Source organism: Salvelinus fontinalis, chromosome 40, assembly GCF_029448725.1.
Source record: "Salvelinus fontinalis isolate EN_2023a chromosome 40, ASM2944872v1, whole genome shotgun sequence".
In the NCBI taxonomy this organism is placed as follows: Eukaryota; Metazoa; Chordata; class Actinopteri; order Salmoniformes; family Salmonidae; genus Salvelinus; species Salvelinus fontinalis.
Window position 1 is genome coordinate 28,563,079 of NC_074704.1, and position 20,185 is coordinate 28,583,263.

Genomic DNA, 20,185 nt, shown 5'->3' on the forward strand with positions numbered 1-20,185 from the left:
CCCTGGTATACAGAAAATACCAGAGCCCTGAAGCAAGCTTCCAGAAAATTGGAATGGAAATGGCGCTCCACCAAACTGGAAGTCTTCCGGCTAGCTTGGAAAGACAGTACCGATCATTAGAAAGCGAATTACGGACTCCTATTTGAATCTGTGTATTTCTCCAAAGCTCAGTTGTCCTGAGTCTGCACAGAATTACCAGGACCTAGGACCAATGGAGACACTCAAGTTTTTTTTAATGCTGCATCTCTTGACACATTCACCAAAATAGACAATGCCTCTAAACCTTACAGCTGCGTACTGGATCCTATTCCAACTAAACTATTGATAAAGCTACTTCCTGTGCTTGGTCCTCCTATGTTGAACATAATAAACAGATCCCTATCCCGCAGATGTGTACCAAACTCACTAAAAGTGGCAGTAATAAAGCCTCTCTTGAAAAAGCCAAACCTTGACCCGGAAAATGTAAAAAACGAATCGGCCTATATTGAATCTTCCATTCCTCTCAAAAAAAAATTAAAAGCTGTTGCACGACAACTTGCTGCCTTCCTGAAGACAAATAATGTATAAGAAATGCTTCAGTCTGGTTTTAGACCGGATCATAGTACTGAGACTGCACTCGTGAAGGTGGTAAATTACCTTTTAATGGCATCAGGCTAAGGCTCTGCATCTGTCCTCGTGCTCCTAGACGCTTTTGACATAATCGATCACCAAATTATTTTGGGGAGATTGGAAACCATAATTGGTCTACATGGACAAGTTCTTGCCTGGTTTAGATATCGGTTCGTCTCTGTGGAGGGGTTGTCCTCTGACAAATCAATTGTAGGTTTCGGTGTCCCTCAAGGTTATGTCATTCGGTGATGTCATTTGGAAACACAATGTCAACTTCCACTGCTAGGCGGACAATACACAGCTGTGCATTTCGATGAAACATGGTGAAGCCCAAAAATTGCCTAGCCTGGAAGTGGACTTAAGGAAGTGGATGGCGGCAATTGTTTTACTTTTAAACTCGGACAAAACAGAGATGCTAGTTCTAGGTCCCAAGAAACAAAGAGATCTGCTTTTGGATCTGACAATTAATATCGATGGTTGTACAGTCGTCTCAAATAAAACTGAATGAGCTTGGCGTTACTATGAACCCTGATCTCACTTTTGAAAATAAGAATATTTCAAGGGCAGCTTTTTTACATCTTCGTAAAATCAGAAACTTTTTGTCCAAAAATTATGTCACTTCTGGATTAGACTACTGCAATACTCTACTCTCTGACTACCCAGATAAAGTACTAAATAAACGTCAGTTAGTATCTTGACTAGAACCCCAACATTTGATCATATTAGTCCAGTGCTAGCCTTTCTATACTGGCTTCCTGTTAAGGCTAGGGCTGATTTCAAGGTTTTACTGTTAACCTACAAAGCTTTACATGGACTTACTCCTCCCTATCTCGTCGATTTGGTCCTGCCATACATACCTACACGTACGCTACAGTAACAAAATGCAGCCTTCTTATTGTCCCTAGAATTTCTAAGCAAACAGCTGGAAGCAGGACTTTTTCCTATAGAGCAACATTTGTATGGAATGGTCTGCCTATCCAAATCAAATTTTATTGGTCACTTACACGTATTTAGCAGATGTTATTGCGGGTGTAGCGAAATACTTGTGTTTCTAGCTCCGACAGTGCAGTAATATCTAAGAAGTAATATCTAACCATTTCATAACATATACCCAATACTCACAAATCTAAGTAAAGTAATGGGATTAAGAATTTATAAATATATGGACGAGCAACGTCAGAGTGGCAAAGACTAAGATTCAGCAGAATAGTATTGAATATAGTATATGCATATGAGATGATTAATGCAAGATATGTAAACATTATTTATGTGAGAGATTAATGTGAGAGACGCAGACTCGGTCTCAACTTTCAAGCCTTTACTGAACACTCATCTCTTCCGGAGTTCCTATGATTGAGTGTCGTCTGGCCCAGGGGTGCGAAGGTGAACGGCAAGGCACTGAATAGACAAACCACCCTTGCTGTCTCTGCTTGGCCGGCTCCCCTCTCTCCACTGGGATTCTCTGCCTCTATCACGGGGTCTGAGTCCCAGGCTTACTAGTGCTCTTCCATGCCGTCCCTAGGAGCGGTGCATCACTTGAGGGGGTCGAGTCACTGACGTAATCTTCCTGTCCGGTTTTGCACACCCTTGGGCTCGTGTGGTGGAGATCTTTGTGGGTGGTCTGTTGATATCCCTCTGGTGGTGTAGGGGCTGCGCTTTGGAAAGGTGTGTGGGGTTATATCCTGCCTGGTTGGTCCTGTCCGGGGGTATTGTCGGACAGGGCCACAGTGCCCCCCGACCCACCCACCTCAGCCTCCAGTATCTATGCTGCAATAGTCTATGTTCCGGGGGGCTAGGGTCAGTCTGTTATAGCTGGTGTAATTATCCTGTGTTTTCTGGTGGCCTGTGTGAATTGAAGTATGCTCCCTGTAATTCTCCCTCTCCTCCTGGAGGACCTGAGCCTTAGGGCCATGCCTCAGGACTACCTGGCCTGATGACTCCTGGCTGCCCAAAGTCCACCTGTTTGAGCTGCAGCTCCAGTTTCAACTGTTCTGCCTGCGGCTATGGAACCCTGGCCTGTTCATCGGGCGTGTTACCATGTCCCGGACCTGCAGTTTCGTCTCTCTCTCTCGACCTCTCAATCTCTGAATGATCAGCTATGAAAAAACAAACTTACTGTCACCCTCTACAAACACTGTGATTATTACTTGACCCTGCTGGCCATCTATGAACGTTTGAACATCTTGAAGAACAGTCTGGCCTTAATGGCCATGTACTCTTCCACCCGGCACAGCCAGAAGAGGACTGGCCACCCTTCAGAGCCTGGTTCCTCTCTAGGTTTCTTCCGAGGCTCCTGCCTTTCTAGGGAGTTTTTCCTAGCCACCGTGCTTCTACATCTGTATTGCTTGCTGTTTAGGGTTTTAGGCTGGGTTTCTGTGTAAGCACTTTGTGACACCTGTTGATGTAAAAAGGGCTTTATAAATACATTTGAATTGAAAAAGAAAACTTTTCTCCACACCTTGTTATTGGATTTTCAACACTGCAGAATTTTTGTTGTTGTAAACTTAAGTTTAGAATTTTAATTGAGAAAATAAAGACAAATACTATGGACTAAATTATTGTCACCCTGGCACTTGGTTGCACAGTCTTTGGCCAAGATAACTGCCAACAAATGTTTCTTGTAGCCATAAATGACCTTGCTGCAACTTTCTACTGCCAATTTGGCCCACTCTTCAGCAGAAAACTGCTCTAATTCTTCAATGTTTGAGGGGTGCCCTCCACCAACTGCTGTTTTCAGCTCTCACCATAGATTATGGATGCGATTCAGGTCTGGACTCTTCGGTGGCCACTCCAGAACAGTCCAGTGTTTCTTCAACCATTCCAAGTTGCTTTTGATGGTTGTTTGGGGCTGTTGTCCTTCTGGAAGATCCACAGCCTTCAACAGAGACCATTTTTGTTACTGGCCCAACTCACTTAACAGCTAGGCTACCTGCCGCCTCTAACGTCAATGGTGAATTGGAGTTGAACTCTGCTCAACTTAAAAAAAGTATCACTTCAATAGCTACCTTCAAGACTGTCTGGAACATGAGTGATTCCACAACCCTTCTTGGCCTAGGTCAAGTACTTTTTTATCCCACAAGGGGATTACACCCTCTCCTGGTGAGGAATAGTAAGCCATTTCTATCGACAACCTACAGTGCATTCAGAAAGTATTCAGACTCCTTCCCTTTTCCCACATGTAGTTACGTTACAGGCTTATTCTAGAATGGATTTAAAAAATACTCATCAATCTACACACAATCTACCCTATAATGACAAAGCGAAAACAGGTTCTTAGAAAATGTTGCTAATTTATGCAAAACAAAAAACATATACCTTATTTACATAAGTATTCAGACCCTTTGCTATGAGACTCTAAATTGAGCTCAGGTGCATCCTGTTTCCATTGATCATCTTTGAGATGTTTCTACAACTTTATTTAAGTCCACCTGTGGTAAATTCAATTGATTGGACATGATTTGGAAAGGCACACAGTCTATATAAGGTCCCACAGTTGACAGTGCATGTCAGAGCAAAAACTAAGCCAGGAGGCCGAAGGAATTGTCCGTAGAGCTCCGAGATAGGATTGTGTCGAGGCATAGATCTAGGGAAGGGTACCAAAAAATGTCTGCAGCATTGAAGTTCCCCAAGAACAGAGTGGCCTCCATCATTCTTAATGGAAGAGGTTTGGAACCACCAAGACTCTTACTAGAGCTGGCCGCCCGGCCAAACTGAGCAATCGGGGGAGAAGAGCCTTGGTCAGGGAAGTGACTAAGAACCCGATGGTCACTGACAGAGCTCCAGAGTTCCTTAGTGAAGATGGGAGAACCTTCCAGGACAACCATCTCTGCAGCACGCCACCAATCAGTCCTTCATGGTAGAGTGGTCAGACAGAAGCCACTCCTCAGTAAAAGGCACATGATAGCCCGCTTGGAGTTTGCCAAATGGCACCTAAAGGACTCAGTCCATGAGAAGCAAGATTCTCTGGTCTGATGAAACCAAGATTGAACTCTTTGGCCTCAATGCTAAGCGTCACGTCTGGAGGAAACCTGGCACCATCCTTACGGTGAAGCATGGTGGACTGTTCAGCTGCCTAAGGTGCTACAACACAGGAATTGAGTAATTCACTGCCAAAGGTGCTTCAACAAAGTACTAAGTAAAGGGTTTGAATACTTATGTAAATGTGACATCAGTTTTTTATTTTTAATACATTTGCAACAATTTCAAAAAAACTGTTTTTGCATGTCATTATGGGTTATTGTGTGTAGATTGTTGAGGGGAAAAAAACAATTTCATCCATTTTAGAATAAATCTGTAATGTATCAAAATGTGGAAAAAGTCAAGGGGTCTGAATATTTTCAGAATGCACTGTACATACAAAATATAATTGCAACATGTGAAGTATTGGTCCCATGTTTCATGAGCTGAATTAAAAGATCCCAGAAATGTTCTATGCGCACAAAAAGTGTATTTCTTTACACATGTACATGCCTGTTAGTGAGCATTTCTTCTTAGCCATAAGAATAATATAAGATAATCCACCCACTTGACAGGTCTGGCATATCAAGGAGCTGATTAAACAACATGATCATTAAAATGGGGTTGTCACACAACAATGTCCACCAGAGCTGTTGCCAGATAATTGAATGTTAATTTCTCTACCATAAGCCGCATCCACATTGAATTTGGCAGTACGTTCAACCGGCCTCACAACCGCGGACCACGCGTAACCACACCAGCCCAGGACCTCCCCCGGCTTCTTCACTTGCAGGGTCGGATAGCTGATGAAACTGGTTTTGCACAATCAAACAATTTCTGCACACAGTCAGAAACCGTCTCAGAGAATCTCATCTGCGTGCTATATAGGGTCTTGACCTGACAACAGTTTGACATCGTGACCGGCTTTAGTGGGCAAATGCTCACCTTCGATGGCCAATGGCACACTGGAGAAGTGTGCTCTTCACTGATGAATCCCGGTTTTAATTGTACGTCGTGTGGGTGAGCAGTTTGCTGACGTCAACGTTGTGAACAGAGTGCATATTGTACCTGAAACCGTTTTCACTTTTGATACTTAAGTATATTTAAAACCACATACTTTGACTCAAGTAGTATTTTACTGGGTGACTTTTACCTGTCATTTTCTATTAAGGTTTCTTTACTTTTACTCAAGTACGAAAATGTTATACTTTTCCCACCACTGCCCAAACCAAGGTGTTGGTCTTCCATCACTTACCGCTAGGAAATCCAACTTTGAAAAAGGTTTCAGACACAATATGTTATCAGTAAAACGAATGTGACATCCATAGGCAGGAGTGAGCTCTTCCCATCCTCCTGCCTCCACATTACTTACAAAAACTAAGCCAACTGAAGCTCATTTACTGCATTTTTATACAACTGAAAAACTCAAATGCTGTTTGGAGAAGAAAAAGAGAACCCAGTCATTATCACATTGACTGCTGTGGTTTTATCCACTTCAGTCGGTCTACAAACACAGCCTATTAGCTATACAATTAGCCACTACACGAACTCTGCACCGGAATGAAAAACTAGAATACATACAGAGGGATCCGATAGCAGAAAGTTTTTGCAGCTAATTTCCTGCAATTCTACACATTTTACCTCGACTAGTATATCTGAGGGAGAGTGACTAACAGAATCAAAATGGTGGCCCCGAGACACGAGCATAGCCGTTACTAGTCCTAGTCCTACTAGGCCGTATTTCAATCCAAGGCACTTTATAGAGCAGCGCACTAGGCAGTAGACAAAGTGTCTTTTAAAAGGTAATTAACGCATGGGCCATAATTAGCAGGTATCCAAGAATGGAATCACTGCAAACACCTGGGAAATTCCATTTAAAATGACACCTTGGTTGGCTGTCCAAAAGCACTATAAACACACATTGGAGACTGAATCCTGGCACAAGACTGACAGGTGCACCTGGAGGCCTATAGAAGTCTAACAGAAGATGTGATTGTAAAGTAATAGAACTAACTTCTATCTCATGATCTTAGTTCATTCATCTCCCACATCACACAGAATGTAATTGTAAACAAATACTATAGCCTCATAACATGGTTAAAACTACACTTTTGATCTCAAGGATGGATGGTCAGTCCTTGCAACCATAGCCCTTTCTATGAATTTGAGAGTGGTTACATTTTCCCAGCCCAATCCCTTTGCTGTTTATCAAAACAAAAATGGTTGGGGTACCCATTTCGTTGTTTTTCCAAAATCCCAGATTGCCCCTTTAAAAACAGGGAAAAGAAAATGAACCTGCATTCAGATGGGAAACAAAATGTTCTTTATTTACAAAACAACGGATGGTTGCAGTAGGCATTTCCCTTAGAATACAATAGTCATCACAAATTCAAAGGCTGAATTAAAGCTATTATTAAAAACAAAACAAATGAGACGAGAATTCTAACAGTAAATAAAAAGGGGTCCAAAGTGTAATCAAAGCAGTCTCTCCACTTCCGTCACCAGCGCCTTAGATCAGGTCAGCCACTGAGGGGAACAAATGTCATGTTAATGACAGCCATCTAATGTCATTTTTTTTCTTTCCCTTTCTCCCCAATTTTCGTGGTATCCAATCGCTAGTAATTACGATCTTGTCTCTACGCTACAACTCCCGTACGGGCTCGGGAGAGACGAAGGTCGAAAGCCATGCGTCCTCCAAAGCACAACCCAACCGCACTGCTTCTTAACACAGCGCGCCTCCAACCCGGAAGCCAGCCGCACCAATGTGTCGGAGGAAACACTGCGCACCTGGCCCCCTTGGTTAACGCGCACTGCGCCCGGCCCGCCACAGGAGTCGCTGGAGCGCGATGAGACAAGGATATCCCTACCGGCCAAACCCTCCCTAACCCGGACGACGCTAGCCCAATTGTGCGTCGCCCCACGGACCTCCCGGTCGCGGCCGGCTGCGACAGAGCCTGGGCGCGAACCCAGATACTCTGGTGGCGCAGCTAGCACTGCGATGCAGTGCCCTAGACCACTGCGCCACCCGGGAGGCCCCAGCCATCTAATGTCAATGCCCATTTTTGTAAAAAGAACCCCAGGTCTATACGGCCCTAAATCTGTACACCCACTATATGGTTGAAACAAAACTGAACACTTACATTTAGTTGCTTGAACCAAAACAGCAATACTAAAACACATCAACGTTGTCAATTAAATACTCAGACGGGAATTTACCGTTCATTGGCATTTCATCGATCTGTGTGGAATAGTACTGCTCAATGTCACGGAGGATACGGATGTCGTCGTTCTTCACAAAGTTGATGGCCACACCCTTGCGGCCGTAACGGCCCGATCGGCCAATCCTATGAGGAGAGGAGGTTGAGGGACAAAAAACACCAGTAAATCGTTGCCCTGACGAGCCGAAGCTCCTGGAAAGAGATCAGGGTCGTAATGAGGAGAGATGTGGTAAAGAGATCAATGGAATGAATGCAGACAATGGGGGAGCGAAGGGCACTGGATTGGCCTACATTCAACAAATTTGATCTAAGTGGATCTGTCAAAACCGTCATGATTGATGTACTGTAACAGGACCAGAATGTGGTTACTAAAATCCAATTTGGATTTATTTTGCTATTTTCGCTGCATAACATTTAGACATTTTTCCAAGTTTAGAGCAAGTGACTGCTAAATGCTAACTCCCGTTTGTATAATCTGGTAGCATAGCTAGCATACAGAAATCGGTGGTGATAGCCAGTCATTTTTAACTGTAACGCAGTTGATTGATGACACGAACGTATTGGGGTTGACATTCAAACAAGCATTAGACTTATTTTTACCGTAACAGTGTGAAACATACATTAACAGCCTAAAATGTAGGCACATTTTGCTGGGGGCAACGGGGAGATTCAGGTGGGAAAACGGTACAGCCTTTTTAATGCTATCTTGGCTGAGCTCCTATGTCAATCACCGGGAAACAGATACCAACATCCGAAGAGGTAAGGTCTTTTCGTTTAGCCAGTCGCTCACAATTAGCTGGATGGCTATAGCGATTAGCTTTGAATCACTACAAGTGGTGCGGTGCAAACCAATTTATTGGATGCGTATGACAGCTCCCCAAAGAGCAAGTATAAATGCTCTGACTTCTGCGGAGTCCGCGTCGCTGTAAATGCTGTACGGCCACTACAGATGTCGGATTGACCATAAAAATAGGCTTTTAGTGTCCTGAGAGACTGAACAGAGAAAAAAGGTACCAAACGTACCCTCTGCCACTCTCTGGGTTTTACTGTGGCACAGGAATGGAACCCACAGCTCAAACCGAGGACTGAGCCAGGCGATTTTCCCGACTTCACCGTTGTTCGAATAGCCACATTGCATACCTCAATATCGCTTAGTTTCTATAGTAGTTCTCCGAGCCGGGCAGCCAGACGTACCTGTGGATGTACAGCTCTCTGTTGTTGGGCAGGTCGTAGTTGATGATGAGGGACACCTGGGGCACGTCCAGACCTCGGGCCCACACATCAGTGGAGATAAGCACTCGGCTACAGGGGGAGAGGAGATCCACGTTAGGCCAAACCAAGGTCGTTTTCACTTGGAACTAAACGGCCTCAAAACGGGGAGGGACTATCTGAACTTTGGAAAATGTTTTTGCTACGGTGTGCACCAATTAGCACGACCCAAGTCCACCCCTGGGAGAATTTAAAGAACAACGCGTAGACATGTTCCCAGGGAGTGAACAGAGAAACGGTACAAGACGTACTGGACCACTGCCACTCTCTGGGTTTTACTGTGGCACAGGAATGGAACACAGAGCTCTCACTAAGGACTGAGCCAGGTTACGAACAGTGCAATGAAGAATGCCCATTTAAGTGTTCAGTCCACTAGTACGCTTTATCTAGTGTGGGAAACTGTCCGGTGTTGTATATGAAAAGACAACATTCTCTATCGGGTGGACCAGAAAGAATCCAGACGATACAGTACATTGTCATATATTAGGATCTAAATGTTCTTCCTGCTAAGAGACTGTTCGACCAACTAAGCTAAGATAACGTCTCTGGCCATCAAACGACTCAGATATACACGACTCAGATGTGCAAATTATTGGTGACTGCACACTGAGAATAAAAAATGAATTAAAAAAGTTAAGTGTAAGACCAGCTTCAACTTTCTCGTAGAAATATGACAAAGTAACTACTGACACGAGAGCACATTCACTATTGACAAATATTGACCCAGTGGTCACACACCCAAAAAATAAATTAACTCATTGAATAGCCTTCAGAGATTGATTGGGATGCTAAAAACAGAATATTTCATCATTACCTGGCGCCGGACCGGAACTCTTTCATGATGGACTCCCTCTCCTTCTGGGGCATGTCTCCGTGCATGGAGGAAACGGTGAAGTTGGCCTCCCTCATCTTCTCAGTCAGCCAGTCAACCTATCGCAAGCAGAGCGAGGACAAAGAGAGGCTCAGGCCCAAACGTATGACGACGCATTTCAGGGATCGTGCCAAACATGCTCCCTGAAAACACACAATGTAGGGAATAGGGCGCCATTTAGGACGCACGCTCTGACGGGGCTTTAGGTTCCTAGAGAGTGAACAGAGCAACGGTACAAGGCGTACTGGATCCCCGCCACTCTTTGGGCTTTAGCGTGGCACTGCAATGGAACCCACAGCTCACACTGAGGACGGAGCCAGGTTAGGAACAGTGCAAACAAAGATTATCATGACATTCAGCGGTGTGTTCAGTGAGAGGTTGAGGAAACACTGGCATTCATTTGTCAAACTAACGATGGCAAAGCATGTTGGCATGTTTACCAGTACATATAGGCTAAGGGAGACAATACTGACGAGGAGGAAAAACATACAATAACTGTCAACAGCTGCCAACAACCCAAGTAGCCCCAGTGAAGTTTCTCCTAGGCACAGATCTAGGATCAGCTTCCCCTCCCTTAATCCCAACTTGAACTATTATTGGTGGAAAACGCTAAACTGACCGAAGATCAGTGTTAGGGGCAACCTCGCAATAAATGTCACTTTGTTTTAGTTGTGTACAGACCTTCCGCTTGGTGTTGCAGAAGATGACCGCCTGCGTGATGGTGAGGGTGTCGTACAGGTCACACAGGGTGTCAAACTTCCACTCCTCCCTCTCTACTGCCACGAAGAACTGCTTGATGCCCTCTAGAGTCAACTCATCACTGGGATAGGGAAAAGGAAGAGAGGGGTTAACTCAGTATTGGACCACTTCTGCTGCTAAAGGAACCCATCTGAATACTCTTCCCGGTGAGTGCAGGTCTTCCTATTCCAGTTAACTCCGTCCTTTCCATATAATCTTTTCTAGGCAGGGCGCAAAGGCCCCAAAAAGACCATACCTTCAACAAAAATACATCGCAATTGAAGTTGAGCCGCATGTAGTTTGCCATGACGGGGTTTTGTTTCATGTTCCCAGAGAGCGAACAGAGAAACGGTACAAGACGTACCGGACCCCCGCCACTCTCTGGGCTTTACTGTGGCACTGGAATGGAACCCACAGCTCACACTGAGGACTGAGCCAGGTTACGAACAGTGCCAAAGGGAAGATTTCCTTGACTCGGCTATATAATAGTCAGAAATACTGGTATAGATAAGACGGAGCATTTCGCTTTTCTCCTCTGAAAGGTCACACAGGAATGGTGGGGGACTTTTTCGATTTAAGCATGGCTGATTCGCTGATGACTATATGAGGTTTGTATTCAGACTAAACCGGTCCCAAATCACTCTCAACCCCTCGCCACTAACTCCTGGATGATTGCAGATGTATAGGGTCTGGATACGTATACGCAGTTCAGTGGTGGAGCATCCACTATATTGCTTCCACCTTACAGACCTGCAGAAACAAAGGGTTAGGGCCATGGGGTAGGGAGCGATTTAGGACCCGGCTGATATAATTCCCCCCTTGTATACATTACACAATGCTGCCCCCTAGAGTTCACAACTTGAACGAGTCTTAACACAGCGACCAGGTTGGTTCCGCTAGGCTAGAAACCAGGGGGATACTTCCTAATATACATCCGAGTAACGCTCGACTCACCGTTTGACCAGGATGCGGATGGGGTCGGTCATGAACTTGTTGGTCATCTCCAGGATCTCGTGGGGCAGCGTGGCGCTGATCAGACACACCTGGGTGGCGGGGGGCAGGTACCGGTACACGTCGTAGATCTGCTCTTTGAAACCTGCCGGACGGGTAAGGGAAAGATATTCAGTTTCCCCTTCATATTACACCACACGTCCTGGGAAAAGCCGCGCAGACCGTCAAAACGACTTTCCCGTGCAAAAGTGTCTGAGACCAAGCGTCCCTGCCTGCCGTGGGTTGCAGACAGGGATAGTAGCAAACTAGTTATGTGCAGGGGGAACGACAAAGCGGCACTGAAACGTATCCCGCTTTACCACGTGACCTCTTGTTCTGGTTGTTTGTTGGGCAACAGGAGACCAGAAACACACAACTGGAAGATGTCTTTCCGTTTCACCTTTGTAATGCACAACAGCGTGTCTGGCTTACCCTTGTTGAGCATTTCGTCTGCTTCGTCCAGCACCAGCATCTTGATGGCACGCGTCCTCAAACTCCTCCTGCGGATCATATCTGAAAGAACAGAGAGAGCAGTGCCTGCATTGTGGAGGGGACTCTTCTCAATTCATACTCTGACTTTGAAGACGCAACCCGTGTGGTGACTACAGGGAGCCCAATTCATGTCTACTCGTGCATATTTTCTTAGTGACCTTCCTTTGAAATGTTCTGGTCTCAGGTAAATCATGTGAAAAATGTGATTGATGGCTGGAGTGGGACCAAAAGTCATTGATTTACTATCCTTCTTTCCCCTGTCTGTGTTACATGGGAGGGGTCATGTTCCCAGAGAGTGAACAGAGCAACGGTACAAGACGTACTGGACCCCCGCCACTCTCTGGGTTTTACTGTGGCACTGGAATGGAACCCACAGCTCACACTGAGGACTGAGCCAGGTTACGAACAGTGCAAAAATGATGATTTTCTTTACCGTTGTCCTAAGTATGCCGAGTTGCCTCATTAAATAAAAGGTATGAATATGTATGAACTTTCCAATTTGTAAGTCGCTCTGGATAAGAGCGTCTGCTAAATGACTTAAATGTAAATGTTAAATCACCCGTTTGGCGAAGTAGGCTGTGATTCAATGATAAATTAACAGGCACCGCATCAATTATATGCAACGCAGGACACGCTAGATATACTAGTAATATCATCAACCATGTGTAGTTAACTAGTGATTATGTTAAGAATGATTGTTTTTTATAAGATAAGTTTAATGCTAGCTATCAACTTTCCTTGGCTTCTTGCTGCCCTCGCGTAACAGGTAGTCAGCCTGCCACGCAGGCTCCTCGTGGAGCGCAATGTAAGGCAGGTGGTTAGAGCGTTGGACTAGTAACCGGAAGGTTTCAAAAACGAATCCCCGTGAAACAGCGAAATTCAGCTGGGCAGACACAGACGTTCATACCTCTGGATAGTAGAAGGTTAGGGTCCAGGGAACTCACCAAACACTCTCCCAGGGGTCCCTGCTACCACGTGCTGGCCATAGTCCAGTTTGCGGATGTCCTCACCCACGTTTGTCCCTCCGATGCAGGAATGACACTGGACGTTCATGTAGTCACCTAGGGCCAGGAGCACCTAGAGGGAGGTGAAGGGATTTTAACATCTGAATAATAGGAGACAATGATTGCATCCAAATTGTCTACTCTTCTACTGGAGTGTGCACTTGCACACTCCCCGTCACGGATTTAAACAATGGTGGAAACTCCCTCCAGTCAAGGCTTTCACCAATTCAAACCTTTGCCAATGTTCTGATCTGGGCTTGTTCAGTCAGCATAGAACAGGACAAAATGTTTTGAAACAGAAAGGTACAATCAAATAAACACTTGTTCCCATTTTCCGTTGCACAGCGTTCTGTTGAATTAACAGGACCTGCCCAATAGCAACACTTTGTTGTGAAACATTTTACTACTGTGTGCCCTACTGAACACGAACAACCCTTATCTCCCAAAGCAGTTTTTCCCCAGTCCATCAGAAGACAATTGATATTCAGTCACATACCTTCTGTATCTGTCCAGCCAACTCTCTGGTAGGAGCCAGGATCAGTGCCTGGGTTTCACGCACCTGTAACAAAACCAACAACAACAAAAATCACGTTCCTCACGTTGTCCAAACTCCACATATTCAGAGTGCGAGAAAATTTCACAAAATGTTGGATGATCCAAAACTGATATGTGATGATAACGGTACCTACAACAGGGCTTGTATTCATGTAGCCTCTCAAAGTAAGAGTGCTGATCGAGGATGTCATCCCACATGTTCATATAAAATGATTAATTATGATCTAAAAGGAAAAACCGATACTAGATCAGCACTCCTAATCTGAGACGCTAGTCTGCACACAACCTTACTCAAATACCTGAATGTCAAGACACTGCAGCACTGATACGCAAAACGTGGCAGTCTTTCCTGTTCCTGACTGAGACCTAAAGAAAGGTGTTGAAGAACAGAGAAAGATTCAACAGCCACGATAAACAAACATTCGAACAAGGGCCCTGGGGAGTATTTATATTCATTAGGTTGGAAACTGTTTACTCCAAATTAGTGATGCACCGGCATGACATTTTTGGCCGTTGTCGATATTTTCCCGTGGCAAAAAACCCCAATACCTGATATTTAACGGGCTTTTAAGCATTCTAGTACAGTTAAATAGTTAACACACGCACAGCGGTCTAAGGCACTGCATCTCAGTGCAAGAGGCATCACTACAGTCCCTGGTTCGAATCGAGGCGGTATCACATCCGGTCGTGATTGGGAGTCCCATAGGGCAGCGCACAATTAGCCCAGTGTCGTCTGGGGTAGGCCGTCATTGTAAATAAGAATATATTCTTAACTGACTTGCCTAGTTAATTAAAGGTTACACACACACACACTGACCAAAAAGTTATTTTGTTGGCATTAACGTATGCCCCCATTATCAGCAAAACATAATCAAAACCGTTTTCTTTCACTTACTTGCTGTGCTGTTCCGTTGTTCATTTGTTTAGTCGTTTTATTCTCAACCAGGATTTCTATGGAACACCGTTTGGGTCTTTGCGTGTCAAAAAAGATACGTGTCAAATACGCTTGTTGACCAATCCGGACCTGAATGACTGCACGTCACATCATTTAACACGTTCATACATTTTTTACGTAGTTATTACACTATCACTCGTATTTCATATGTCACAACGATTCATCGATACGTATGCTATGATGTTGGTAAAGTTGTCTCAGGCACCTACAATGCTGGTCATTAAAAAAGAACCTAGCTAGCTCATGGATGCAAACAATGTTCTTCCTCAAAAACATTGCAAAATGACTATGTTTCAGTAGCTATAGTTAGCTATATAGCCAGCTAGCTAGGTGTCATCATCTAAAATAACCCTGATGTATAAGACAGGTCTTATTTGATTAATGGTGGTCTGACCCATCTATGTGAAGCTAGCCACAATAAGGATTAGCCACAATGGTGGACTTTGCAGTTACTTTTATTTTGAAGGCTATGTCATTGACAGGGATGCAAATGCATACAAATAGTAGAATTATGCCATAATTGAATAGATCATGCTGAACGAGGTTGGAATGTTATATAAAATCAACAAAATACAATCATTTGACAAATCTGTTGAAATCACACTGGATGTATTATACTTTAGAATTGCATTGGGGCCATACTTATTTCACTGTACAGCCTTACCTATGGATTGTGGATCAATGACACTCAGAGAACATAAGCATCTACTCAGTGACACCCAGAGAACATTAGCATCATAGCTTATTGCGGGACTCTGAAACAAATTAATTGAGCCACGTTTATTATTGTCTACTTATGTGCATTGAGCACTATTCCCGAGGAAAAACAACACTGCCATGATGCTTTGGAGTCTGATAACTGAGGAGAACGTTGGCAAAAATATCTTAGGTATTGGGTAGACCGTTAGCCCATTTCATTGACCCCCAATCCGTAGGTAAAGCTGTACAGTGCAATATTAATGTCAATACACACAATAGGCTGACTGGGGAGGTGACTTCAGTCACACGATAAGAGCTACAATGCTAATATTTGCGTAAACTCTTCACAGCTGTGTGAAGCTTGCATGTGCAAATTCAGAACACACAACATTCTATAATAGAACTGTTATTTGACATGTCAAATTAAAAGCTTATGTAACGTATTAAATAGTGCGATTGTCAAATTATGTTATTTGATACGCAAAGACCGAAACGGCATTCCATAGTATGTCGTGAAGCTAATAGCAGTTACACTATTACTGTGTAACTCCGTTGGGCAACAGCTGAACAATAGCGCACTTGGTAACAGTGTGTACCCGTGCTCGACCAGTCGCGAAAGCCAACATCACCCACGACAAGAGAACGGTTGATTGCGAAAGGCAATGAATTCAATTATCTTGGCGTTAATGGATTTCGCCTTTGAATCGTCTCGCTGAAATTCTTACTTTTTCAAATGACTGCTCGACGGCTCGATCCACTCAGCAGACATTGTGGGCTAGGTTAGGAATGCTGTGTTAGTGTAGCGCAACATTTTACGTGGCGTCATTACATCATGTATCTACGTTATTATAGCTCAGCTTTGACATCGATTTTTAAACATCGCCGTTAAACTACACATCGGGCCGATACCGTTGTTGGCATATTTAGCTAATATCGGCAGATTCCGATAGGTTCACCAATATATTGTGTATCCCTACTCCAAATGTAAAATGTTTGTTTCTACTGGACTAATTCAGGTAGCCCATGCCCCCCCCCCCCCCCCCTATTTGATTCCTAAAGCAAACGGTTTCCATTGCTAAAGACAAAACATTTTAAAACAGAATCCAACTAATGAATACACCCCTGGTGAATAGCCAAAGTTCCAGACATTAAACTATATTGTGTAGCTCTGGACATTGTGTTTCTCCAGCGTAAACAGTCATTAACGTTACTTACTGTGCAATGACATCTCTACCCTTGATGATCTGTTTAATTGCTCTTTGTTGGATTGCGGAAGGCTTCTCGAATCCTGAGAATAAGAAATAAAAGGTGGTTAATTATGTAGTCCCATGATACTCTTTCCAGTGAAATAGTTCAATGAACATTACATACTATTCATGTAAACCTTTGAGCAACTGGAAAATATAGCTGGTAGTACCGAATATTTTTTCCTTGTAGTACTGAATACTTTTCCAGTTGTGCAGACTGTTCGTGTCAAATGTTATTATCACTGGCTAGAACAAATGGCGGCACAAGCAGAGCAAAATGCTCACACACAAATATTAATCAACAAGTGAGGAAAACGCAACATGTACTAAATACTTAAGGGGGTGGGACATGCTAGTTAGCTAACATTAGCTAGGTACCGAGTTAGCTAGGTTCAATGAAACGAATTATTAACTAGGTAACGTTAGTTGGCTAACGCTAACTAATGAAAAATAAATACAACATTCTGGCTTTTTTCATCCAACACTCGCAGTATGTGTTGGTTCTGAGTGTGCAACTGAATCATGAAGTACAGAAAATGTGTTCAAATAACTAACTTGGGTAACGATAGATGCCTATATGGGCCCACTGTCCGAAACAAACCCCCGGACCTACCGTATGCGTATATCCCACGGAGGAGATCCTCTCGTAGGCCCATCGTGTCGAAAGTAGGAGTAACATCGACCTCCTCGCTGGTCTCAAACTCGATCTTGGTCATGTCTTCCTCCTTCAATAGACGCCTCGTGCGCGGTACAGTGGCTACTTCCATGGCTTTTGTGAGCGTATTCACAAAATACGAATGAAATCGACAACTTCACCAACTCGAGTTGTGCTGCTGTAAGTAGAAAAAAAGACCGCCGCATGTGTCGCTCTAGTGACGCCGAAAGCAAGAGACGAGAATTTGCATTACGTATTTTGTGTCGTCATCATAGAGATCCGATTAAAGGTGTACCAAAGATAAACCAAGATAGATCACAGCTTGTTGTTTTCAATGGAAACAATGAGTCATAGTGGGAACAAACAAGGAGGTGGGCAGAGCCAAGCAAGTGATATCCTATTGGCGCGTTCAATTATCTGCATATTTCCGCTACGGAAGGCCTACTCTGTGACGAAGCAAGTCAGTTAAGAACAAATTATTATTTAAAATGACGGCCTACACCGGACGACGCTGGGCCAATTGTGCACCGCCCTATGGGACTTCCAATCGCGGCCTGTTGTGATACAGCCTGGATTCGAACCCAGGTGTCTGTAGTGACACCTCCAGCGCAGAGATGCAGTGTCTTAAAACCGCTTTGCCACTCGGGAGCCCCAATAACTAATTCTAAACAGCGCGACTTTGTTATTCAGGATAAAGTCTACAAAACTTAGTCCATTCTGTTCATAACATATTCTAGTTTGCGAACATAAAACTGTATTAAGATGAAATGTTTCATCGATGAGAAAATTTGCAGAATATCGGCCAAAATACATCTCCCACTTCCCGCCAGTGGGCGTCCTCTCACTACCATATTTGGTAGTAAGTGGAAACGTCAACCGGATGCTTCACATTTATACAACCATTAAATATCTGTCTCATTGAAATATATGTCTCATTGTTCTATCTGTGGGTGCACTACAGAAATCGCTCCGCCATTTCCTGGTTGCTAACTAGGAATATATATAAAATAAATTAAATAGGAATATATGCCGCGTTCACGTACTAGTAGGGAATAGAAAACTCAGAACATTTCTGACTTGCTTACTGGTTGAACACAGCGTGTGTATATCTACTACCAGTTAGCAAATCGGAAAATTCAGAGTTTCCTAGTTCTGACAAGCACAGGAACGTAGCAATACAGAGAAGGAACTGTCAGATGTATCATAATAGCCCGGAAGTAAAGCCACACTGGGAGCCAAATTTGAAATGGAATAGATTGAAAACATGGAGCAGGTTTGAAAAAATCGCATTAAACATGGTTAAAATTTTCGGAAGGTCTGTCATCACCATTCATGTAATACATTAAACATCAGATGGTACTGGGGAGCTATTTCATAGTTTTTTCACGGCTATATTTCAAATTTCAATCTTATAGCAACCCTATGCTTGGTATGACTGTTATGGTCAAAGCAGACCATCCGATATGCGCTTTAGTTACATATTTATACACCCCAAATTCTAATTTCATCCCTTACTTGTATGTGTATTGGAGTTCCAATCCAAACACCCTCCATTTTATCTTGGTTCAATTTAGCTCGAGCGACTTCTTTGTATAAATAAAAATGATTGTTTAATTTTAAAAAAAATGATTGTTTAATCTATTCAACTCTGATTACGACATCATCGGCATAAGCAAGTGCGACAACATGCTGTCTAGAGCTGGTGATAGTACCTTGAATATTTGGATCTTCTTTCATTTGCTTTAGGAGAGGGCTAATAGCTATTACATACAAGGCTGTGCTAAGTGGGCAACCCTGCTTCACCCCCCTTTCAATTTCAAAAGATTTTGGTCAGGAAACCATTTACATTAACTTGGACAGTAGATCGGCATACAGTAACTTAATCATGTCAATTAATGGACTTGGGAACCCATAACATTTCAATACAGACCATCAATATTCACGTAAACCATAATTAAACGCTTTTTCTAAACAAAACACAAAATGTAGAAATCAAATTCAGATGTGGATGTAGTAATATCTTTCAGCGTACAGATGTTGTCCCACATGAAACTCCCTTTGATGGCAAATGTTTGCTCTTTTTCTTTTATGGTATCAAGAACCCCATTTAGTCTGTTCATGATTATTTCCGCTAAGATCTTATAGTCTAACTTTATTAATGACAGTCAATGGCGTGTATTCATGGATGTGTATTGTTAGATGTTACTGCAATGTTGTAGCTAGGAACACAAGCATTTCGCTATAACACCTGCAATAACATATGCTAAACGTGTATGCAACCAATAAAATTTGATTTTATTTGATTCTCTGTACTGGTGTAACGGATGTGAAATGGCTAGCTAGTTAGCGGGTACGCGCTAGTAGCATTTCAATCAGTTACGTCACTTGCTCTGAGACTTAAGTAGTGTTGCCCCTTGATTTGCAAGGGCCTCGGCCTTTGTGGAGCGATGGGTAACGACCGTGCTTCGTGGGCAACCGTTGTTGATGTGTGCAGAGGGTCCCTGGTTCGCGCCCGTGTCGGGGCGAGGGGACGGTTTAAAGTTATACTGTTACATTGATGCTGTTGACCCGGATCACTGGTTGCTGCGGAAAAGGAGGAGGTTGAAAGGGGGGTGAGTGTAACGGATGTGAAATGGCTAGCTAGTTAGCGGGTACGCGCTAGTAGCATTTCAATCAGTTACGTCACTTGCTCTGAGACTTAAGTAGTGTTGCCCCTTGCTTTGCAAGGGCCGTGGCCTTTGTGGAGCGATGGGTAACGTTGCTTCGTGGGCGACCGTCGTTGATGTGTGCAGAGGGTCCCTGGTTCGCGCCCGTGTCGGGGCGAGGGGACGGTTTAAAGTTATACTGTTACACTGGCCAACAATTATAATGGTGATTCAGATTCATACATTGTTGACCCTGAGAGGATGGAAGTTCAATATGTACA

General features: G+C 43.7%; 1 protein-coding gene and 2 non-coding genes across 4 annotated transcripts; all 3 read right to left on the minus strand.

Moving 5' to 3' along the window:
- Positions 1-6,866: 6,866 nt before the first annotated feature.
- On the minus strand, positions 6,867-17,508 carry LOC129839309 (eukaryotic initiation factor 4A-III). 2 transcript variants are annotated; one of them, XM_055906632.1, is made up of 12 exons: positions 17,218-17,508; positions 16,573-16,645; positions 14,003-14,069; positions 13,645-13,707; positions 13,089-13,221; positions 12,085-12,165; positions 11,617-11,758; positions 10,606-10,744; positions 9,868-9,983; positions 8,979-9,086; positions 7,783-7,910; positions 6,867-7,092 (listed from the first exon to the last, which is right to left on the minus strand). In XM_055906632.1, the coding sequence occupies exons 1-12, from the start codon at positions 17,369-17,371 to the stop codon at positions 7,076-7,078; spliced, it is 1,221 nt and encodes a 406-aa protein (XP_055762607.1). In that variant the 5' UTR covers positions 17,372-17,508; the 3' UTR covers positions 6,867-7,075. The 2 variants fall into 2 exon arrangements, with proteins under 2 accessions (XP_055762607.1, XP_055762608.1); XM_055906633.1 differs by lacking the exons at positions 16,573-16,645; positions 17,218-17,508 and adding an exon at positions 16,083-16,168.
- LOC129840042 (small nucleolar RNA SNORA54) lies at positions 10,984-11,117 on the minus strand. Its single transcript, XR_008757160.1, has one exon. It is a non-coding gene; the product is annotated as a small nucleolar RNA SNORA54 (small nucleolar RNA).
- On the minus strand, positions 12,425-12,558 carry LOC129840043 (small nucleolar RNA SNORA54). Its single transcript, XR_008757161.1, has one exon. It is a non-coding gene; the product is annotated as a small nucleolar RNA SNORA54 (small nucleolar RNA).
- Positions 17,509-20,185: the final 2,677 nt, after the last annotated feature.